This window comes from Ursus maritimus, unplaced genomic scaffold (genome assembly GCF_017311325.1).
Source record: "Ursus maritimus isolate PB19 unplaced genomic scaffold, ASM1731132v1 scaffold_5, whole genome shotgun sequence".
Lineage (NCBI taxonomy): Eukaryota > Metazoa > Chordata > Mammalia > Carnivora > Ursidae > Ursus > Ursus maritimus.
Genome location: NW_024426663.1, coordinates 64,183,410 through 64,208,540, shown reverse-complemented (window position 1 = coordinate 64,208,540; position 25,131 = coordinate 64,183,410). Strand labels below are relative to the sequence as shown.

General features: G+C 38.4%; 1 protein-coding gene across 1 annotated transcript in view; it reads left to right on the top strand.

Moving 5' to 3' along the window:
- Positions 1-25,131, top strand: part of CCDC192 (coiled-coil domain containing 192) — a 189,141-nt gene that overhangs the window by 31,986 nt on the left and 132,024 nt on the right. Inside the window, exons 3-4 of the mRNA XM_040622707.1 lie at positions 21,209-21,340; positions 22,214-22,270. Coding sequence (XP_040478641.1) covers positions 21,209-21,340; positions 22,214-22,270 — 189 coding nt within the window. The remainder of the gene's footprint in view (positions 1-21,208; positions 21,341-22,213; positions 22,271-25,131) is intronic.

The following is a 25,131-nucleotide window of genomic DNA, read 5'->3' as shown; positions in this document are numbered from 1 at the left end:
GGGGGGCAACTGACCTTTCTTAAGGCTAAGATATAAGAATATTTCAGAATGGAACACCTGTGTCAAACAATCAAACATTTGTCCACTGGGTGCCACTGTCTTCCTTACCAGGCTATGCCACTGATTGCAAAAAGAGAACTTGTCACTAATATTCAAGACAATGGTGTGTGTGTGTGTGTGTGTGTGTGTATGTATGTATGTAGGACTATTTCCGCCTGTATCCATGTATACATGTTAAAATTTCTTTTAAATATCATTAATTTAGGACTTGTCACAAGGATGGTGGGAATGCTAGCTGGCTTTCACTGGTAATCCAAATCATTTTGTGAGTACTGGCCAAGTAAGCTAGCCTGGCAGGCTAGAAACAGGTAGGGGAAGCAGAAGGGATGGTGAGAACAAAGATTTGTGCTGGAACCAAGAAGTGGAACATGGTATTGTCAACAGTTGATTTTGCCTTTGAGAAAAGAGTAAATTTCACTGTTCGTCAAATCGTTACCTCCTGGCTTTGCCTTAGACTAGAACACAGAATTAACTCAGAATGGAAAGTATAGGTACCTAAGATTTCATCTACACTAAGCATCTCTTGGTCCTGTGGCTCAGTTTTCTTACACTGAAACTTTCTAAGGTCAGCAAGGTCCAGCAAAGTCTCTGTTGGTTTAATGTGAAGAAGAAACCTACAAATAGTGAAGAAGTAAAAAGACAGTGTCCACTTCCTCTCTGCCATCACACAGTAAACAGAATTCTTGGTTGGTTTCCCTCTAGCTAACAATTTTTCTTTATTTCTCTGCAGTCATGTCTCAATTGTCAAAATAAAAGCAATATGAGATCAGGATAATTTACAATTAAGATTTATAATCTGAGCTATTTATAGCTCAATTTTGCAGCAACTCAGTTGGCCAGAGTGAGAAAGGGCCATGAGAATCAAACTCTTCTCCTAGGTAACACAGTAAATAACTCATCATTAACAAGTTTTGCTAAAGAAAATACTTGATTACATTTCCAGCAGGTTGAGATCAGTAGGAGGAAATGCCTGGAAATTAGGTAGTAGATAAAGGACCTGGGGGGGGGGGCAGGTAGAAACAAAGGAAAGTGTTAGGGGAGTAGAGAGAAAGAAGAGTAAAAAGGTTTCTGGAAAAAAATTATAAACAACAGTTTTTGCATGTGTGTTGGCTTCTAGCACCACTGCGGATGAGAGGGATGAAGAAAGGGGCTTCGGTGGGCTGCAGTTTGTGACCATACCAAACAAATAGATACCACAGCTTTTGTGCTGGGATCCCAATGCTGTTCCTGCTAAGACAGTGTCAGGGAAACCCACAGTTTCACAATGGAGCACAGGTCCAGTTCCCCCAGTGCAGAGGGACTCAGCAGGGCAGTTCCTGAGACACTTCCTCTGGGCAAGATTTTGGCCCACGTCTCTCTTTGTTCATCAGCAGCTTCTGGTTCCCAGCTCCTAGCAGCAGACCCAGGGGAGCTCAAGCTCCACTACTTGCTAGCTTAATGACCATGGGCAATTCACATAACCTCTCTGAGTCTCAGGCAGCTGGCTTCTCTAAAAGTGGGGAAGGGGCGCCTGGGTGGCTCAGTCGGTTAAGTGTCTGACTCTTGATTTCAGCTCAGGTCATAATCTCAGGGTTGTATGATGGAGCCCTGTGACTTTGGGCTCCATGCTCACTGGGGAGTCTGCTTGAGATTCTCTCTCTCCTTCTCCCTCTGCCCCTTCCCCCCTCAAATAAATAAATAAATCTGAAACATACTAAAAGTGGTAAACATGCTGGTTTCATAGGCAGTTGTGAAGTTTAAATGAGAAGTGTATCTGGCTTTTAGTTGTTTCTCAACAAAGGTTCATTCATCTCCACTTTTAGTAGTCCTAATAAAACTGTATGGTTCTCTGTCATGTATCACGGGCTAATGTGTGTGTGTGTGTATAAGGAGTTTCTCATTTTTTCTGGTGTCTCTCCAAGTGTTTGAGACATTCAAGTTGTAACACAGCACTTCTTCCACATTCACAATTTTAGAGTGTTTCAAGCAGGAGAGCTCCCCTCTCACCTCATGTCCCTTGGCCTAGCCTGGCTACTTGTGGGTCCAGTATTCTCTTTCACTCTTTCCAAGCTATTCATGTGGTAAAGGGATCCGGATACTTTCACCTTGTTCATCCTTTCTACTTCATCTCTTGGGTCTTCTGTTTCTGCCCATTCTCTGGTTTTGTTCAGAGTGGGAACTGAATGGGAGTGCTGGGATGTGGTCATTTCAGGGTTTTACGGGAAAACTGGGGAGTCGGGAAAATCTGTGATCATTTCTTCACCAAGGAGGTGAATCCAGTCACAACTCTGTAGTCAGAATTAGCTTCAGGTGTCTTATGGATATCGTACCTACCAAAATATTAGTTACATATGAAGTGTGCCATACACACAAGCTGGGAAAGAGATGTGATTTGATGTAAGAGCTAGGAGGTGGGAAGCTTGGTGGGAAACTCGACTTTTTTTCCCCAATCATTGTTTTTCCCAGGTAGTAATGAGACATAGACACGACACAACAAGGAGCCCCTTTACGGTCTTTTGCAGCACAAAATTAATTTTGCCCTTGCTGTTTCCATAAAGGGAGAATTATTGGTGATACTCAGGATGCAGAGAAATTTCAATGGAGAAGAATATGGTGGTATGTCCCAATTTTTGGAAAAGCATGTGTGAGTCTTTTTCTTACTTCTTAGTAATAGCTCATGTGCCAGCTATGCATAATTTTTCCTTTACCTGATGAGAAGACATTTCTGAAGGCCCAAAATAAAACTAGTAACAGGGCCTTCTCGTATCCTGACTCTGTAGCAAACTTGACCAGTTATGTTATATAAAGAAGACTCCTTTTCCTTATTTACAACACCCCCCCCCATTTCCCTGCCTAACATTCACCTCCATCTTTAATAATAACAGAAGCAATAATGGAGACAAAATGTGAAAGGGGGATGATAGATGTGGGATAGGGTGTCTAAGCAATCCCATAGAAATGCATGCCTTGTGCTAGACCCCTACGATGCATTGTATATGGTAGTCACTGAGAGGAGGAACTAACATTTATTAAGCACCTACTGTGTTCTGGGTAATGGGCTTAGATTTATAGACGCTTCATTTAACCAACCCAAGAATGCTAGGAGGGCCACTATTATGATGACCCCCATGAGGAACATGAGACTCAAAGACATTAAGTCATTGGCCCAAGGTCATACAGTTAATAATGGTCAAGCTGATATTAGAACCTAAATATTTTTAAAGTCACAGTCCCTGTTCTTAAGAACATGTGGTCATAAGCCAAAGCCACTTAAAACAAGTTTCCCACTCAAGCAGCACTGAACAAAAACTTATCTCCAAGCTGGAACCTGGAGTTGGTTGATTGCTGGGTGCTACCCTCAGATTTTCTGTTTCATTAGATCTGGGGTGGGGGGTCAATAATTTGCATTTTTCACAAGTTCCCACTCTAAATTGAAGTTAAGTTCTAGCCCTAATCCAAATCTGTGAGTGAAGGGTCCTCTTCACAATTGTCTTGTGCCCCAGTGGCACAGAAACTGATTGAACCAGTTAGGATTAGTCTTGGGTGCATAAAACAAACAATCCCCAAAAAGAGTGGCCTAAAGAAGATGTTTATTTTTCACTCATATAATGTACATCTGGACACGGACAGCCCAGGATAGGTGTGACAGCTGCTTCACAACCCTCAAAAGCCTGGGCTATGTCTCTCCATGCCTTTGCAAACATGGCTTTCACTCTTAACATCCAAGATGCACCTGCTGCAGCCATTCTTTTTTTTTTTTTTTTTAAGATTTTATTTGTACATTTGAGAGAGAAAGAGAGAGATTGAGAGAAGGGGCAGAGGGAGAAGCGGACTCCCTGCAGAGCAGGGAGCTCAATGCAGGACTCAATCCCAGAACCCTGGGATCATGACCTGAGCCCCAGGCAGACGTTCAGCCGACTAAGCCACCCAGGAGCCCCGCTGAAGCCATTCTATTCACATGACAGGCAACATGAAGAAGGGAAAAGCATATGCAAAATAGGGAAGGACAACAGCCAGCTGTGCAGCCGCTTTTAAGAATTTTTAAGAACTTTTCTCAAAAACTCAGTTTAAAAATTCTTATATACCCCTGACCACTGCTATTTGCATGGAGGCAAAAACTCAGTTTAAAAATTCTTATATATCCCTGACCACTGCTATTTGCATGGAGGCTAAGAGATAAGAATATTTAGCTGGGCGCATTGCCCCCCTGAGAGTATGGGAATTCTTTTACTAACAAGGGGAGAATAGATATCAGGTTGGCAAATAGTGATCTCTGCCTTGCTCAACCAACCTCTTGGCCCTAATTTTGCACAAGGTGCTTTGTCCTGGTAACTGCAATTTTCTCCTACATGGGATATCCAGTTTTCCCAGTACCGTCTGTTGAAGAGGTGATTCTTTCTCCACTGAATGGTCTTGACAACCTCATCAAAAATCCATTGTTTCTAGATGTATGATTCTGTAGACTCTCAATTCTGTTCCATTGCTCTATAACTCCATGACTTTCAACACATACTTCTGGTTGAAAACCCCAAATAAATTTTTGAGTGGGAATTTAGATTTGGTCTTTGGGTCCTTTACCAATCCTTTCTTATTGTGAGAAGCAATTCTCACAATAAGATTGCATTCTCTTACTTAATGCAATAGCTGGAAATTGAATGAATCTTCTAACTAATCTTTTTACCTTAAGCATTTAGTAGAGCAAGCAAGCAAACAAGGACAAAGACAAAAGACTATGTTTGACTCTAATAATCCAACATTATTTACCATTTTATACCAAAGTCTCTAAAATATACTCCCATTATTTGCTTCTTAGTATTCAATCTATATTTCCCTTAAGTTTGAGAAGAGAAAAAAATAAAGATGTTCAGCAAATTTTTAGATGCTAAGTATTTGTATGAATGGCTAAAAGTGATTTGATACATACTGAGATTGCCCCCCAAAAATGTTCTGGTTCTTTTTTCTTTGTTTAAATGCAACAGTAGATCCCTTGATGTCAAGTTTATTTGAAATAAGTAATGTGCCCTTGGTAGGAGTATTCATTTCTGCAAACACTCAGAAATTATGCTTGATATGCCAATCTGAAATCATGAGTTTTTGTGAATGAGTTTTTGTTTTCCAATCTATTTGGAAGTCTACTTTAATGCCATAAAATCACAAGCAGTCTGTTTGACCTGGAATGGGTTTCCTTATCACCATGAGACCTAGTTACTGGGAACTTTATTTAACACTTTGGTTCTGGTTGTGTTTACGGCAGAATTCCCTCTTTAAACACATACACACACACACACTCTCTTTCTCTCCCTCTTACCTAAACAGGTGTCAATTTTTACCCCCTACTAGATTGTTGGGCATTAACTGAGAGCTTAAGGGAACGTAAGGGAAAAAAGACAAGCTAGTGAAGAGATGTGTTGTTTTGAATAGCGTCAGGCACAATGACAAATGGGCTTCTGTTGCTATTGTTGTTACAGGCGGGATGCACGGACTGCTGGCCTGTTACATAACTAAAGACTTCCTTTTGCTTGTAAATGTCAAGATCAAGCAGAGGTCAGTTTTAAATAGCTGACTGGGCGCTAATAAATGTGACTTTCTTGTCTAAGAAAAAGCCAAAATGCCTTGTCCCTTATGAGTCATGGCTCTGCTGATAAAAGCAGGTGTCTTTTTGCGTGGACATTTTCTTTAGAAGCTTTCTCAGAGATGGCAAACTAACTTTCACTTTCCTTAATCTCCGCAAGAAAATTAGTAAATTGGGTATATGCACTTTATCAAGTATCCATTTATTCATTCAGTAAACATTTATTAAGCCTGTACTGTGAGCTAGGCATTTTGCTAGGTATTCCCCCGTATGTTAGCTCATGTGTTTCTTCTGAGGGCCCTGGGAAATCTTACCCCATTTTGCAAATGATGAAATCTCTTTTGTGGGATTGCAGCTCTCTTATCTGCTCTTTCTATACATTCTTCCTTGGTGACCAGTCCTAAGGGCACAAAATCTGCCAAGAACCACCTCTTCATCATTAGTCCTGATCTTCCTCATGACCCCAGGCCTGAATATACAACTGCCCATGGAATAGTGCCACCCAAGTTCTCATTCAACTCAAGATCAACAGCAGAAACTTCCATCATGGTCCTTGTTTAATGGCTCCTCAACACTACAGCCAGAAGGAAGATTCCACAACACGTATTTCTCCTTGGCTTAACTCCTAAATTAGTTACCTTTCACCATCAGGGTCAAATCTATACTCCTTAACTGATCCTACAGTCATTGGTGGTCAGAGTCCCTATTTGTTTCTCCAGTTTTGTCTGACACGACTCCCTGCGTATCACTATTCTACCACTTTTGATTCCTTGCATATACCATATTCTCTCTTACCTTTTTTCTCATTTAAGAAAAAACAAAAGGCTTTGCTCCTCAGAGTTAAGTTGTATTTAATATATCCTTTTCACTCTGCTTCTGCCTAGAATTGCTCCCACTACTTCCTCTTATCCTCTTTCCCATTATCCACAAAATCCCAACCAGCTCCTGTTTTCAGATCTTCAATCAGATGCTGCTTCCTCAAAAATGCTTTTCTTCTTCCTTCAGTTTGGGGTTAGATGTCCTTCCTAGGTACTCTCATAATCCGTCTCCCATTTCCCCACCAATTGTAATTATCCTACTATACCATATGCCTCATGGAAGAAATTCAGACAGTGACTTCCCTGAGTTTCAAATCAAGTTCGAATCCACCCACGTATCTCTCTGATGTCAAAGCTCATGCCCTTTACGATACAGCTCATGCCCTTTACGATACAGCAATTTGAGTCGACCTATGGACAATGGAGAGCCATTAAATGAGCATATTCATATTTGCACTTAGAGAGAAAACTCCGAGGGGGCTAAGGAGGACATATCTGTGAGGTGACCAGAGCCAGGCACATCAGCGTGTAGGCTCTTCAAAAATCCAGTTTGAAATGGTAAGTGTCTATTAGTTCTGAAGAGAAGATAGAGACAAGAGATATTTAATTTAATATTTAGTTGGATTTTGTGATTAATTAATGGAAAAGTAGTATTCAAGACAGATCCCAAGTTTTAGGGGACTGGGTGATCAGTGGTTACACCAACTATCTTATATTTGAATCAATAAATATTAAAGAGCCTTTCCTTTGAAAGGCTCTATGTAGGCTCATTTACCCCATGTATGTTCTGGATTCTTCTCAAAGCCTTGTAATTTGGATTTCCTCACTTAGGTCTTCTGAATGTTGTAGTCCCTTGATATTATATCAGACCTTTAATCCACATCTTAGAAATAGGTTTCTCCTCCCCATTTTTCAAGGAGGGGCTTCTTGGAGAAAATTTTGTATGACCATGTGTTTTGTGTATGAAGATCTCATTTGTTAATTTCAGGAACAGTTTAATGTTTAAACTTGGAGCTGTATAAATGCAAGTCTCTTGCCATTATTGAATGGATGTATAGTGGCAGGGTAGTCTTTGATACTCTTTAAGAGATATTCCAAGTCAAATCTATTTGCATAATACTACTAACATGTTATTGGCCTTTTCCACTATCATTCTTGAACAAGTAGATGTTTCCCAGATGTTACACGGAAGACTGAACATAGATCAGGTATGAGAATCCAGCTGTCCTGTATTAAGCTAGACGTTGAAGAGGTACGAGGAGAAAGGGAGACCCCTGAGAAGAAACTCAAGATTGGAAGAATGCATTTCCCCCAAGTCAAAGAGCAGAGTCAACTCTGAGTGCGACCAGCAGGGGGAGTCTGTGTCCTGTTGCGTGAAAGTGCTCTGAGAATGTGCTGGAACTTGGACGGACCGGGTGTATCCTAGGAATGAGTCCTAGGCCACTAACAGTTGTTGGCTTTAATTTCTCTGAACCTGATATTATTGCTTTTTGATTTTTACATCCAAGCATTTGACCTTTATATCCAAGTCAATGATTAACTGCGTCACTTTTTCCCATGTCTCATTTCTCTCTGATATTCTTATCTGTTCATAAGACCCAGAGCGCTTTTCTGGAGATAAAGAAATCTTAGGAATCTCTATGCCTGGAACTTTATATTTCAATTATCGATTGATCTTTTGGTAAATATTTCTCTCTGTTTTCCCTTAGAGCTTAAATGTTCCTTTATTACTCAGAGTTTCCTTCCCCGAACAACTTGCGGGTATTATGGGTTGAATTGTGTCCCCACCAAATTCAGATGTTGAAGTTCTAATTCCCAGGACATCAGAACATGACTTTTTTTTTTTTTTTTTTTGGAAACGGGGTTGTTGCAGATGTAATTTGTTAAGATGAGGACATAGTAGAGTCAGATGGGCTCCAACCCAACACGGTTGGTGTCCTTATAAAAAGCAGAAATCTAGACCCAGACATGCAGGGAGAAGGTCACATGAAGACAAAGGCAGGGACCAGGGTGATGCATCTACAAGAGAAGCAATGTCAAAGATTGCCAGCAAATCACCAGAAGCCAGAGGAGAAATATAGAAGAGATTCTTCACGTGCCTTAGAAGGAATCAACCCTACCAACTTTTTGATCATGGACTTCGGGCTTCCAGAAACGTGAGACAATACATTTAGGATGTTTAAGCCACACAGTTTATGGTACTCTTTTACAGCAACCCTAGCAAACTAATGCAGGGGTAACTATGCTTCCAAATTATAGGCCTTTGGAGGTCTATTTTAAGATGTGCATGAACCTAGAAATGGCTAGAAATAACTTTTTAAAGGCAGAAATATTAATAAATGTAAAAGTGTGTTTTGTCTAGGACGGAGGTAGGATGAGGAATGTGTTGTTTGTTTTCAGCTGTAAAATTGAAATGAGACAAACCCAGTTCTGTGAACTAAATGTATCCTCACACAGAGGGGTGCCTGCCCATTCCACAGGCAGAATAGGTAATTTTTTAAAGTGCTTACCTCTGTTATTTATTGCCAACATATTTCGTAGTTTTTAGTACTAGTCCAAATCAGCTTTCAGAGCATTTTGCACAAGGAAAGCCTTCGTTTTTACATGAAATCACTCCTCTTTCTGTAGTATAAGCTTTACAAGACTCAGTTTGTTGTTGAGTGACACTGGAAACCTATCCTGTAATGATATTTGCTATGTGTATGTGTGTAGGAGAAAAGACAATGAGAGGAGATGAACGTGAAAATTCACAATTAATGGGGTGGTTTTCATAATTGCACTCTGTACTGGATTGGATGGATGATGAGAGAAAGAGAAGTTTTACATATATTTGTGGCTTACACATACAGGGTAGGTTCATTACATTTATTATGAGAGGGAAGTATGGGGAACATATAAAATAGGAGGAGTTCATTTTGAATCCATTGATTTTGAGATGCTTCATATACATTCAGGTGACAATATTAAGTAGGTTGTTAGATATACATATATATTAGCCTGAAACTTAGTGTTTATATGTAAAAGAGAAACAAATGGGAGTAACCAACATGTTTAAATTATGGCACTGAATGAGATGAGCTGGAGAATGAGCAGAGATAAGGCAGAGAGTTGGGCCCAAGACCAAACTCTTAGGTTTCAATATTTAGAGAATTAAAAGAAAAAAAAAAATGTAGCCAAGGAAACTGAGAATCAGGAAGAAGTCCAGAGAACCATGAGAGTGTTTTAAGAGGCATTGAGGACTCAGATTTATAACATTTTACTGGGAGGATGAATGAGTTGACTAGAAACTTGTCCCTTATGTTTGGTAAAATAAGGATCATAAACAACCTTGATAAGATCAGCGTCAGGAGGTTAGTGGAGGGCAGAAGGCAACTGAAGAGAGATTAGGAGAGAAATATAATTCCAGGCAGTCCTCTTCCCAGCCCCTGGGAAATTTTTTCCTGTAGTTAGAGCGAGAGAAAGAGAGGGCACGCCAAGGATGGTGAAGTGAGAGAATTCTGAGGATCTAAGACTCAGGACATACAGGTGTCTCTGCTTCCTAGTTAAAAAACCAGTTAATTCTCTCTTTAAGCCAGTTTGCATTGGATTTCTGTAACATAACCAAAGTGGTTCTGACAAAAAGAGGAATTGGTGACATACCTGAAACTCAAACTCAGCGCGCGCGCGCGCGCACACACACACACACACACACACACACACACACCAACCAAAGGAATACTCTCTAGCCTTTTTCTTGATAGTCGCCATTGAAGAAAAGGACAAAGAAGGTTCCCAGAGGTTAGAAGCAGACTCAAACACATCAGAAACGTTCACTCACTGCACCGTCAGGACTGGCCCTGTTATCGCTAGCCGGTACAACGTAGTGTTTGCAATGGTCAGTGACAACTGTACGTTGTTTCCCCTTTTCCATTTTTTTAAAAGGGGAATTATATTGTGACTGTCCTGTTTCTAGGGAGGGTATATTTTTTACTTAATCCTTAGGCGCTATATCACGATGAGTCTCATCTGCATGTGACTCAGGGTAGAATACAAATAATTTGGAGATCCAAATGTGGAGCTAGATGCAGTAACTTGATAGGACTTTGGGTTATCTCCTTTTGGGGGAGGGGTGAGTGCATCTTTGGATTCATGTAGATTAGATGCATCATATTCTGCTGGAGCATTGTGGGAAATGCATATACTTATGACCACGGTATAGTTGTGCTTAACACCCAGAGGATAGACTTGAACTGGCCTCTGTTTTTGTGTCTACATTTTCTACGTGTTTTCCCAGCTCCAATCTTACAATTATTCTATGGTTGTCAGTTATAGTCAAGGAAACGATCATTGAGCACATGACCTAGGTTCTAGTCAATTTTTTTTTTTTTCTAATCAGGTATGATATACCGTTTCCCTGACCATAAAGACTAATCCCAGGGAGGTCATATGAACTAAGATGGGCCGAATAGAGTCCTTTTTCAATATGTTACTGGAGGACATATTGCCTTACTATTGAGGTCATGAACCTGGAAGGCTATAGGTAACATTTTTTCCCACTGTGTGAAGAAAGCTTGTCTGCACTGGGGAATAATAAGGCCAACACATAGGAGCATTAGGAATATTGTAAGAAAGTGACAACAGTGTAGGTAGGCAATAATTTCAGGAAAAATCATTATTTTAGGCTGTCAATAGACAACTTTTGTTCATGGGAATTACTTCTAACATGTTTATATGCTAAATAGAATCAACCAGAAGGGGTAGGATAGATAATGCGGAAATGGATGGGGTGTGTGTATGCAGAAATGACAGGGATGAAAGCTTTGTGATCAAGGAGATGGGCTCAAAGCCTACCGAAAGGGCTGGGCTTTGATAGAAGAAAATCTTCTCCATTTGTGTAATGAAGGATGATTTCCCGTCTAAGTAAGAGAAATCCAATTAAAGTAACATAATAAGGCCAGCATGGAAGAATACGTTTTAAGGTGGAGCAGTTCCGATGCTGACTAATTCAGTGGCTCAAGAATGTCACCAAGAACACAGGTGTTACCCATTCTTTGCTCCCCCATCCCCTGTGTCATATTTGTAGGAGATCTGCAGCAATTTTAAGAATTGCATACAGTCAAAGGATACTGAGAAAAAGAGATGTACTTCCTCCTGTGTGTCTTTAAAAAAAATTTGGTAAAATCCTTTTCCTGGATCTCCAGGGGCCTCTCCTGGGTGTAGGCCCAGGCCTAAAATAATCTTTTATACCTGGGAATGAGACCAACACAGCTGGCTTAGTTTCATTGTGATTCATTCCCTGGGACTGGACAAGGCCAAGCTCCCCTAAACACATGGCTGCCGGCTAATCCAAATTGGGTGCCTGGTAGCAAGGGATAAATAGGTAAACAACTGTTGGGAAATGAATTAGCAGTGTCTGCTGCAATAAGGTTCATATACTGGCTAGTGGGAAGGTGAGGGAGTCGCCATCTGGCAGCTTCTATTTTTTCAGTAAATTATTGATGAGGTGGTCATTTGGGGTGAGGGGTGGGAGTGGAATTCTGAAGAGAAAGTAAGAAATGACATTTGAGGAAAGGGTAGAGAATAATATTATCTCAGAAAAGAGGAAAGGCACTTTACTAAGAAAAAAATAGAATGGCAGTATGATTTCAGGGCAGTGGTACTCAACACTGAGATTGGTGTTCATTAATTTAAAATAAAAGCAGTCAATCTAATTTTGTTATTTTTTTGTAATAGCATTCCATGAAATGATGCAGAAGGCTAATAATTTTCATGACCACTGAGAGCTACCTAGAAAGTCATTGTATTTTTATAGAGGTGAAATTCATATAGCATACAATTAACCATTTTGAAGGATGCAATTCAGGGCCATTGAATGGATCGACAATGTTGTGCAACTACCACCTCTCTCAAGTTCAACACTTTTTTGGGCACCTGTGTGGCTCAGTTAACCAACATCTGTCTTTGGCTTAGGTTTGGGATCAAGTCCCACAATGAGTCCCATATTGGGCTCCCTGCTCAGCAGGGAGTCTCCTTCTTCCTACCTGTCCCCCCACCCTGGCTTATGATCTCTCTCACACTCTCTCTCTCTCAAATAAATAAATAAATAAATAAATAAATAAAATCTTAAAAAAAAAAAAAAGTTCGACACTTTTTCCTCACCAAGGAACACTTCACACCTACTAAGTAATTGCTCCCCACAACCTCCTCATCCTATCCCCTGACAACCACAAATGTGCTTTCTGTCTCCATGGGTTTACCTATTCTAGATATTTTGTATGAAAAGAATCATACAATATAGGACCTTTTGTGTCTGGCTTCTTTCACTTAGCCTGATGTTTTTGCAGTTCATCCAAGTTATAGCACGTATCAGTACTTCATTCCTTTTATGGCCGAATAATATTCATCAGATGTATACAACACAATTCCTTTATTCATTCATCTGTTGAGGGACATTTGGTTTCCATCTTTAAGCTATTATGAATAATGTTGCTGTAAGCCTTTATATACAAGTTTCTGGGTAGATATAGGCTTTCATTTCTCTTGGGTGCATACCGAGGACTGGAATGATTAGGTCATATGGTAATTCTAACTTTTTGATGAACTACCAAACTGTTTCCCACAACAGCTGCACTATTTTTTGCTTCCCCAACAGCAATGTACCGGTTCCTATTTCTCTGCATCCTCACCAATACTTTTTATTTTTCATTTTTAAAATTAAAGCCATCATGGTGGCTGTGAAGTGGAATCTCATTGTAGTTTTGACTTGCATTGAACAATGCAATGCTATTGAACATTTTTTCTTTTTTTTTTTTTTTGAATTAGGAAACATTTCCAATTTTATTCGTACACTTATTAACCAAAGTTACAAAAGTAGATTTATAAAGTCACATGTCAATAACAAAATAGGAAGGAAATCAAATGTATGACATCTTGAAAAGTTCCAAGGAAATACACCCTGGGCTAAAAATCTGCAGTTAAACTGTAGTTGCACAACAAGCTATATTCATGACTGCATTTTCTCAATAAGTTTTTCCTTATATTTGTTAGACCGATTCACTCTCTTGTACATCAGTTGAGATTTCCTGCTTTTCCTTCACTCAGTTTCGCTAATTTGTGTATTTCTAAGAATGTTCCTATTTCATCTAGATAATCTAATTTGTTGGCATCCAACTGCTCATAGTATTCTCTCTTAGTCTTTTTAATTTCTAGAAGGTTGATAAAAATGTCCCTACTTTTACTTCTCTCTTCCGTTATTTTTGTCTTTTCTCTCTTTTTCAAAAAGTCATTATAGCGCCTGGGTGGCTCAGTTGGTTAAGCATCTGCCTTTGGCTCAGGTCATGATCCCAGCGTCCTGGGATCGAGTCCCACAATGGGCTCCCTGGTCAGCGGGGAGCCTGCTTCTCCCTCTCCTTCTGCCTGTTGCTCCCCTTGCTTGTGCTCTTTGTCAAATAAATAAGCAAAATAAATTTAAAAATCTTAAAGAGTCAATATAGCTAAAGATTTGTCAACTTTAGGATGATTTCCAAGAACCAACTTTTGGTTTCAATTCTATTGTTTTTCAATTCTCTATTTTGTTTATCTCCGCCTAGTCTTTATCATTTGATCCCTCTACTGGCTTTGGGTTTAGTCTGTTCTTTTTCTTCAAGGTGTGGAGTTAAATTGTTGGTTTGACATTTCTTCTAAATGTAGGTATTTTCAGCTATAAATTTTCTTCTGGTACTGCCTTTGCTGCATCCCTTAAATTTTGACATATTGTGTTTTTCTTTTCATTTGTGTCTAAGTGCTTTGTAATTTCCCTTGTGATTTCTTCTTTGACTCACTTATTCTTTGGGTATTTACCCCAAAGATAGAAATGTAGTGATCCAAAGGGGCACCTGCACCCCAATGTTTATAGCAGCAATGTCCACAATAGCCAAACTGTGGAAAGAGCCCAGATGTCCATTGACAGATGAATGGATAAAGAAGATGTGGTATATATATACAATGGAATATTACACAGCTATCAAAAAAATTAAATCTTGCCATTTGCAATGACTTGGATCAAACTAGAGGGTATTATGCTAAGCGAAATAAGTCAATCAGAGAAAGACAATCATCACATGATCTCACTGATATATGGAATTTAAGAAACAAGGCAGAGGATCATAGGGGAAGAGAAGAAAAATGAAATAAGAGGAAACCAGAGAAGAAGAGAAACCATAAGAGACAAACTTAATCTCAGGAAACAAACCGAGGGTTGCTGGAGGGGAGGGGGGTGGGGGGATGGGGAGGCTGGGTGATGGTCACTGGGGAGGGTATGCATTGTGGTGAGTGCTGTGTGTTGTGTAAGACTGATGAATCATAGATCTGTACCTCTGAAACAAATAATACATTATATGTTAATAATAATAATAAAAGAATGTGTTGTTTATTTCCATTCATTTTCAAAGTTTCCAGTTTTCCTCTTGTTATTGATTTCTAGCTTCAATCCATTCTGGTTGGAGAAAGTACTTTGTATCATTTCAATCCTTTTAACATTAGGTCTAACATATGGTCTATTCTGGAGAATGTTCCAAGTGCACTTGGGAAGAATGTGTATTCTGCTGATTTTGGCTGATTTGTCCTATATATGTCTGTTAGGTCTAGTTAGCTTGAAGTGTTGTTCAAGTACATTTTCTTACTGATCTTTTGTCTAGATGTTCTATCCGTTATTAAGAGTGGGGTATTGAAATCCCTAACTATTCTATTACTTTAATTGCCACTATTTCTCCCTTAAATTTTGTCAATGGTTTTTTCATATATTGGGGGGGGTCTATTGTTTGGTGTACATATGTTTATAATTTTGATGAATTGACACTTCTATCAGTATATAATTCCCTTCCTTGTAACTGGTACTAATTTTGACTTAGCATCTATTTTGTCTATCACCCCAGCTCTCTTCTGGCTACTATTTCCATAGAATATTTTTTTCATCTTTTCACTTTCCACCTATTTGGTTCTTCAAGTCTATTTTTCCAAGTTAGTCTCTTGTAAGCAGCATATAGTTGGATCATGTTTTTTATCCATCCCATGAGTCTCCATCTTTTAATTGGTGAATCTAAACCATTTACTTTTATTTATTTTTTTAAAGATGTTATTTATTTGAGAGAGAGAGAGCAGGGTGAAGAATAGAGGGAGAGGGACAAGCAGGCTCCATGGTGAGCATAGAACCCAACTTGGGGATCATGACCTGAGCCAAAAGAAAGAGTAGGACACTCAACCAACTGAGACACCCAGGTGCCCCTAAACCATTTACTTTTAAAGTACTACTGATAATGAAGTACGTACTCCTGCCACTTTGCTATTTGTTTTCTATAAATCTTACATCTTTTTGTTCCTGAATTCCTCCAATGCTGCCTTCTTTTGTGATTAATTTTTCCTAATATACCATTTTGATTCAGTTTGGGTTTTTTGTATCTTTTTTAGTTATTTGCCCCTATAATGTGTATATCAGTATGACTTGTAGTGTCCCATAGGTCCTTTAGGTCCATTCGTTTCTCTTCATTTTTTTTTTTTTTTGCTCCTCAGACCAGGAAATTTCAGTTGCTCTACCTTCAAGTTTGCTGATTCTTTCATGTGCCTGCTTCTATCTCCTCTTAAACTGTTCTAGTGAATTTTTCATTTTAACTATTTTGCCTTTCAACTTCAGAATTTCTACTTGGTTTCTTTTTATAATTTCTATTTCTTTATTTCTATCTTCTATCTGCTCATAAGTCATTCTTCTGATTTCCTTTACTTCCCCCCTCCATGGTTTCTTTCAGCTCTTTGAGCATATTTAACATAGTACATTTAAAGTATTTGTCCAGTAAGTCCAAAAGTCCAATGTCTGAGTTTCTTCAGCTGCAGTTTTAATCAAGGACTTTTTGTGTGTTCTGTGGGGTTTTTTTGTTTTGTATTGTTTTTTAGTAAATGCACCATACTTTACTTTGTAAGCTTTGTAATTTTTAGTTGAGAACTAGACATTTTGAATACTGCAGTGTGGTACTTCTGGAAGTCAGATTCTCCCCTGACCTTTCCCCAAGAATTGCTGTTGTTGCTTGTTGAGGACTGCAGGTGTATTTTTGTTTAGTTACTTTCCAAATTAATATTTCAAAGATTGTATTTCTTCTCATGTGTGGTCATCAAAGTCTCCTGTTCCATTATCTCTGCAGTTAGCAAGATGACCTGACAGAGATTTCCTTGAACCCAGCACTTTCCTGGATGTTGCAGGTGTTCTACTAGATTCCAGAGTTCTGAAATGGTTGGTCTGACAGGTCTTGCCAGCTTAATAGTTATTTAAGTGGAAGGACCTATTCCTGGAGCTTCCTGCTCTGCCATCTTCTGTGAAGCCCAAGTCGTTTTGTTTTAACCACTATCTTGAATACAGTCCTAAAATATATCAGTACTCTTTATTGACTCTGTCAATAAATTGTACAATGGATAAAATTTACCTTTCTTTCACTTTTAACTGTATTATAATACTTTTATAATGCTCTTTTATGGAACATTGGGATAAATATTAGAAGTTGATTTTTTTTTAGTGGATTTACATAGCCTCAAAGGTATAATATAGAATTTGCCTCTTTGTTTTACATAATTCTTAAGACAAATATTATTCATACTTTTTAAGTTATCTCTTCCCTCCAAACTTGTTAAAACCACAGGCAGAAGGGAAAGGTATATGTCAAAAAGAGTCGGAAGTAGAACATTAGCATTCCAACACCATGTGAACCTGTTTCAGCAAAAGTGGCTAATTACTCATTTAAAGAAGGATACATGAAAATTGGTCATTTAAAGAAGAGGTGTATTTCTATTCTCTTTATGTAAGCAGATACTGACAGTAATTGGACTAAACTTGTCTCTATGCTCCCCAAATCAATTATTCTGTAAAACCAAGTGGTTCTTATGAAAAAAGAAAAGAAAGCAACAAAAAAGAAGCAATACCCAAGGTCCCCAGAGTTTCAAAATTCAATTATGATATCTTGCAGGGCTACCTTGGATTTCCTCTTACTTACTTTGATGACTTTTTTTCTATGTCATAATTTGAATTTGAATTTAGGCAGCATTCCTATAGCCTTCCTGAATTGAAAATTAGACTTTAAAAAGTCCTAAAACCTCCATCAAAACAATGGAGTGAATTCAAAATGGCAACTAACATCTTGTGATTCAGCAATAGAACACAATCTTTCAGGCAGTGCTTAAATTTTAAAAAAAGAACTCTATTTCATTTTCCTCCCATCTCTTTTCTATCTTTTTGGAGTATCAGTCTTATTTGATGGGCTATTTTCGAAGACAACGCAGAGAAAATTATCTTATGCCGATAAACAGTTTCATCATTATAAAATGGAATGCAACAAGAAATTATTAGTTCTTGCCCTCAGTGTATCCATATGTAGAAGAAAAAATAAGATCCCTTTATCCTGCTGTTGTGAGGTGATGATACATACATATGAAAATTAAGTTTTAAAAGTTAGTAAATGGAATGGTCTTAGCAAAGATTATTCCTGGCCAATTTGACTGTGTCTTATAAATTTTGACAGAATTCTCCATTCATCCTTCTGGGGAATTACAATCTAGTTTGAACACATATGACTGGAGAAATACCCTATAAAAATAGTGCAAAGTAGATGTAAAATCCTATTATGGGTACCAAGGTGCCAGTGTCAGTGAATTGTAGGGTTGAGACTAAAACATAGATCTCTTAACTCCAAGTCAAGGTTTCTTAAAGTAAAGATAAGCCTGTAGTAAATATATCTGAGTCAAAGGCATATTCAGACAGAGGCCCTTTAGAAAAGGAAAGGAAAAAAAGATGGTGTTGATGTCTATAAAAAGACAAGCAAGATGTTAGGACAGAGTTCTCAGGTCTTAAAATAAAAGAAAATAAATCTCTTTCAGGTAAATAGGTAAACATGCTGAAGAAGAATGCTGAGGGTCACGTGGTTAGTGGGGGCGATCATAGGCTTCATCTGTGCAAGCAGCCTTAGAGTTGGGGTTTGGATATAATACAGAACCCAGAGTTGGAGGCAGACCAATATAGATCCAAATACAACCTCTTCTTATTAGCTGTGGGCAAGCTAATTCACTCCTAAAAGCATCTAGTTTCTCATTCTTTAAAATGGTGATAATTCACAAAGAAATAAAAATGAAACTCCTTATAGAGTTTTGAGCAATGGACTAAGGTAACTTATGTCAAGATAGCAGAAAATTCAATTTCTAAACAATAAGGAAACTTATTAGCTCACTCTGTGTGAGTCCAAGGTAGGACATGCTTCAAGATTATTTGATAAAACATTTCAATATTGTCGTCTACTCTTCCATTCAAAGTGTTGCTTCATCATATACTGGTTTCCTGGATGTTTATAGGATGACTATAGTAGCATTCAAATCTGGTAGGTGAGAGAGATTGCGTCTCCAAATCATCAAAATTCCTCCTGTGCAGTGTGATGAGTCCAAATTAGATCACTTCTCCTCATACAATAACTGTGACCAAAGAAAAGTCAGACTCTAATTGGTTTAGGCCTTGATTCCTAAATCAATCAGCAGCAAGGAGGATAGGATTTTCATGATTCTCAGGCCCCACTTTAGGAGCTGGGGACAAACCTAGGTTTAGGGAATCCGACCCAATGTCCACTGCTGAAACCTTGGGTTCCAACACTTACTTGCTATATCCTTGGGCAAGTTATGCAACTTTACTGAACTTACTGAATTCCCTTATCTGCAAAATAGGTATTAAGTGAAATTGAGATAAATAAAAGTGAAAACAAAAGGTTCTGCAGAGCCCTTGATATATAGTTAGTACCCAGTAAATTACGAATGTCATTATTACTATTCACCTATATACTTTTATATTATGCAATAGTTCTACAGTTGTCTGCCTTTTAGGGTAAAGTGTGAATTTTTTGAGCGTGTAAGCAATATCACTCATGTTTTACCTATAAAGTTTTACATATAATAAGTGCTCAACATGTTTAACAAATGAGTGAATAAATGAATATCTGTTGAATGAATGAATAAAAGCCTGAAAACAATAGAAGGTAGATTTAAAAGAAAGACAATCAAGTGGTGACTGGATCAATGACAGGTCAGGTAGGATATGGGAACAAAATAGGCCAGCCTGAGAAAAACTTTGAGAGAAAATATTGCCAAATCTAGAGAGGCCTTTTCCCCCAAAACTAGAGTGTTTGTAGGAAGTAAGTGAACTGAATACAATACGAGTTTAGGGTAACCAGCTCAAAAATGCTGTGATGTCTTCTGATACTTTGTTTTATAACTTGATAAATAACAAATGTTTGAATAAAATCCTGATCAATACTTATCGTAATCTAGAGGAGGTAGAAGAAAGTATAACATTAATAGGTACTAAGTACAGGACATGCTTCAAGCATTATTCTAAGTATCTCTCTTGCATAAACTCATATAATCGTCAAAACAAACCTGTGAGGTAAGTACTATTCTTTTCATCCCCATTCCCATTTACAGATTGGAAAATCAAGCCCAGAGAGACTGAGAAACTTGCCTAAATCCCACAGATAGTGAGATGTTTACCCCAAGGGTGTGACTCAAGAGTCTATGTTTAGCAGTTAGACTATACCGTGGGTATAGTCTACAGAAGTCTAATAAAGGGGTGCCTAGAAAAACCAGGCTACACCTCCAAACCATCATGTACTGAAGAGTTAAATGTGTCACTGTCCATGAGGAATGCCACAGGTCTCCCATGTCACTGAGAGCCGAAAGGCGTAGCCAACAGCTCATGACCTATGTGTCTCCTCTGGCCCTCCACATTGCACTTTTGGAATGTCCAGTGCATAACGCAATGGCTGTGGAGAGTGTGAACCAAACAAATAATTGTTAAGTGAATGATTGTGAGGATGAGTGGATTTGGATCGATGCCAGCATATATATATATGATGTGCCCACCTTGTTTCCGTGGAGACCAATCTCTTCATGCTTCTGCTTCCCCATTTGGTAAATTGTCTTTAAAAACTTGCTGCACTTTTCACGGTGAGACAGTATGCTTCACAATAACACTTGGAATAATATGAAAGAGATACTTAAAGATAATGCATGCCTCCAAGGACACACTGGGAACTGGAATGAATACAAGGTGTGTGTCCGTTTCCAGAGACTCTTTCAGAATTGTTGCTGAGCTATAGAGAAAATGCACAATAAGCTGTCTGAATGAAAGGAAATGCTAGTCCAGGGGCTCTCCAAGGGAATGAAGGAATGAGGCACCATCAAACTACCCTTTTCTCAGGAGGAATCTACAAACAGTAAAACAAAGACTGTCATCTGTAGACATTTTCTGGTTATGGTTTAGCATAGATCTGCCTTCGATCAGACTTTAACTTCAAATTCCTGCATTTTCCTTCAGCTGCTTATATGGTAAACATACAAAGGAGTCAGAATTCCTACACTTTCTAAAGAACTGTAGTCCCCCAAGAGTTAAGTTCCAAGAACAATATATAAACCACAATTCAGATTTCAGCTGTACAAATAAAGTACAGTCTTAAAACATAAGAAAGATGAGTGTTGAGCTTGTTGTACTAGACATCGCTCTGGCTGCTCTTAACTATGTAAGTCACATTTCTTGTCCAGAAAGATCTTTATAAATAAAAATAAAGTCAACATTATTTCCTTATCTCTCTATACTAATCTTTGTCAGCTATGAGGAATATTCCAGAAGGCATTTTCATGTTCAATAGATATCGGTGGTAGGCAAAATATTTATAAATTAGACTTTTAAAAGAAGCTCTAAAAAAAAAAAATCACTGTGCTTGCATGCCCTTATAAGAAATGTCTTTAGCTTGCAGTCTCTGAAGGAACAAAATCAAAACTGCTTGAGCAAGTTTCCTGGCTGGAGGAAAAACTAGAGACTCTGGACTATAAGGAAGACAGTGGGGAACCATACAAAAAGATGATTCTTGCAAAAGACCAGGTATGTTGTAGAAGAAAAAATAATCTTTCTCTTAAAAAGCTACCTAAACTTACATGAACTGACAATTCTGCAGTCCTTTCTGGCTGGGTTGGAAGTTCATATTTAAGTTCAAGATGGCAAATAATATTTGTATTTGCTAAATATAATTGTATTCCCTGATAAATATTCACATACAAAAATTAATTTTGTTAGTGATATTTGAAAAGTTTGTTTGATATGGATCCTTTTGAACCATATTAGCTGAATATTCTACTTGTTTTGTAAGTGGTGTTAACTACACAAATGTTTCCTTGCTTTTAAGGTTGAATTTAATCAAGGAATAGTTTCTATGTAGTAAAATAAGGGGATCGGAAAATTTGTCATGTGCTTTAATCAATTATAAGAATTTAATAATCTCGGAATCTCTGGGCATTTATATAAATTTTTTTCTTGTTCAACTCAAATGGGTTTGTATCTGCCTTTGGGGTGTGTGTGTGTGTGTGTGTGTGTAATGTGTATTTTTTTTCATTCACACAAAAACATATCCATGTGTTCCAAAGGCAGGTACAAACCCATTTGATCCTATATATAGGTATATATATATAATACAAAGTAGGTCAGCATTACCTTCAGTACATCAAGCAAACATTATTTTCCCACTCATTTCCTAAAATCTTAACATATTTGTGTTCTTTGTTGTTGGGCTCTTCAATAGATTGGATGAAAGGTAGGGATAGGAGCAAGAATTTCTCAATGACAATTTCCAAAGCATCTAGCTGAGATAGTGCTGCGATTCACAGGATTTGAGAACTAGTATCTATTTATATCTGGAATCCTTTGAATATGTAAAAGGAAGAGTTATACTCTTTGTTTCTAAACTTTTCTCCTTTTCAGTGCATTGAGAAATTACAAGCTGAAGTGAAATCTTCCCAAGAGCAACTTACAGCCCATGTAAGTGTTTCTCTCCTTTTTTTAATACCTGAATTTATATCATGGTTATCCTGGGAATGAACAGTCATTTTTCAGAAGTTGTAACTATTGTCTCTCTGCTGCACACCAAATCACAAGGCTAAGAATCAGTATTTTTACTGCCTCTACAAAGTTGCTTTCCCTAAGTAGAATTCTGATTTATGCTGATGGTAAAAATTATAAAACTGATGTGTTATCTATAACCACATGGTCTAATCAGGGACCATCAGGATAAGAGAACAAGAAACTAAGGGTAGAAAGACAAGGAAACCAGGCTAGTGTAATGAGTGAATGGAAGTGCAAATGACTGGCACAGCAAATATAGGCCTGGAACAGTGCTGCTTAAACTTCAGTGTTTCAAGAATTACTCGGAAAACTTTAAAAAACAAATTGCCTGGAGATTCTGAGTTCTGCATGCCCAGGGTATGACCTGAGAATTTTACTTCTAGATGATGCTAGAGTCAGGTGATGCTGATGCTGCCAATTTTGGACCACATTTCAAGTAGCACTGTATTATGTATATTCATTCTGCCCTAGTCTTGTGATTCTTAGGCAAGTGACCATGAAAGATACAGAACTGTTCATTTTCCCTGCAAGTACTCCCCTGAGAAAGACCCTATGAAATTCTAGGGCATATTTCATTGGCATTTTAGCCTCTCTTCACTCAGAGAACAACTAATGAGCATCTCCTGCCACAAGATCCTTGTGTGTTCACACACATGAACCAGTTGTCACCCTGCCTCTGTCCCTTCCCAAGGATCTGAACAACCCTGATACCTTACAAATTTCCTCGAAGACTTGCTCACCTTCCTTTCAATGATTTCCTCTATCCATACATTGGGTGTTGGGGGATGACTTCTTGATTAAGAACCTTAGCCAGTCATGTTAAATGGCCAATGTAGATAACAACAAAGATCATCTGAGACCTGAGGGGTCTGCAGTCCAGAAGTCCCACAGAAATCACTGCAAAAATAACAAATTCGGTCACCATCCCTTTGATATTTGAAATAAGCTCATCTGGATAAATCATGGTAATTGACTTTTGTGGGGGTGAGGGGAAGATAGAGAAAAGCTAATCTGTTGTGGCAGTTAGCAGAGCTTCTAGCTCTGACTTCAGAATTTCTTTTGGCCTTGTATGCCCAATTGACCAAGAGCAAAAATGATTAAGGCCTGCATCTGCGACATGGTGACATATTCAGACAGCAGTATATCTCATTAGCTCAGTTTTCTGTTGCAGATGCCTCCCTCCAGTCCCACCCCAGTATGCCCCTGAGGGTACCTAATAATAACTATTGTCAGAGGATGTCTCCTCATGCCAGATTGATACCTACAGCCATTTGCCCAGGGTGCGTTTGGCTCAGAATTTTTTAAGGAGAGAAGATTGTTCACTAAGGTTCTGATATTAGCTTCCAGCATCTCTTCATGCAAAGCAGATAGAACAAACAAACAAAAACATAGTCACAGATGTCTTCAGGAAATTCTGGTGGTGTCTTCTTCCATTGCCTAGCTGCTGTGGATTCTATTCCTGCACCATGCTGTTCCTGGCCCAGGCTGAACTGGGACTGCTTTCTTGTATTAGGGTACTGATATCCACAACAGAGATTTCTACTATGTAACTGCTCAAAGCTCAGGTTTTAATATAGCAGTGTGATCATGAAAGCTTTGCTTCAACTCATCAAGAAGATTTAAATGAAAATATTAATAATAGTGTTTATTGAGAGTAAATTCTGTGTCTACTATGTGGTAGGAGCTTCTTATATTTTCTATTTTAAATCTCAATACAACCCAACAAGGTGGGCATTATTTTTAGGTAGGAAAACAATTTCAGAGATTAGTTCACTTGTCACACATGTCAATTCTACCCATACTTTTGCTACTGCAATTTGCTGCTTCTCCAAATTGTATTCTCTACATGCCATTTCAGGTATCAAACGGCATTTACAGAGGTTCTTTCTGCAAACTTCCTTCGCTCTCTATTCACTCTGAGTGATTCATCAGTACATGATGCTGCAACTCTCACTTCCATGCAAATAAACAACCCCTTCCGCCCCCATCAAATTCTTTCGATCTTCATCATCCCCTAATTACAGTTCCTTAGGGCTGTAATGATAATTTCTTAAAACATGGTTCCTTGAAAATAACCTTCCAAATGATGTTAGTAGGTATTCTGGGAAAAAAATGGGAGGGGCATTGGAAATGAAGTTAAGTTAGATGGGTTTAGTTACAGCAGGATTTATCAGTGTATAATCAATCTCCAGGAAAGGATCATAGTATGTTGTTTTCCAAGGGTGTTTGACCATGAGTGCACAAATGTTTGGAAGCTGCTAGCATATTGCATCAAATTAAAGCATTATGCTTGCTAAATATGACTTGAATATCTTGCTGACACCCTAGCCTCAGCATTCACAAGGTCAAATTTATCATCTTCTAATCCTGTCTTTTAAATACGTCCCTCTTTTGGGATCCCCAACATAGTGAATAATATCACACTGCTGTTATTTATTCTACAACCAAACTACCAAGCAGTATTAAAATCCTACCTCTCTCTGCCTCTATCCCATATTCAGTTAGTTGTCAGCCTGTGAGTATGTTTCTAAAAGTTATCTCACTTTATTGTCTTCTATCCCATCATACTGCCATATTCCTAACTCCTTCTGCCATATCCCTAACTCTTATTGTTACTGGCCCCAAAATATTAATATTCAAGTTCAGAAGCTCCCGCTGTCCCCCCACAACCCAAATCACAATGTAGTCCTCTTGCTGTCACACCATCAAGTTCTGTTTGCAGAGGAGAGAAAGAGTAAAACTCATGTGTGAAGATGCGAGGTGGGGGCAGAAAACCA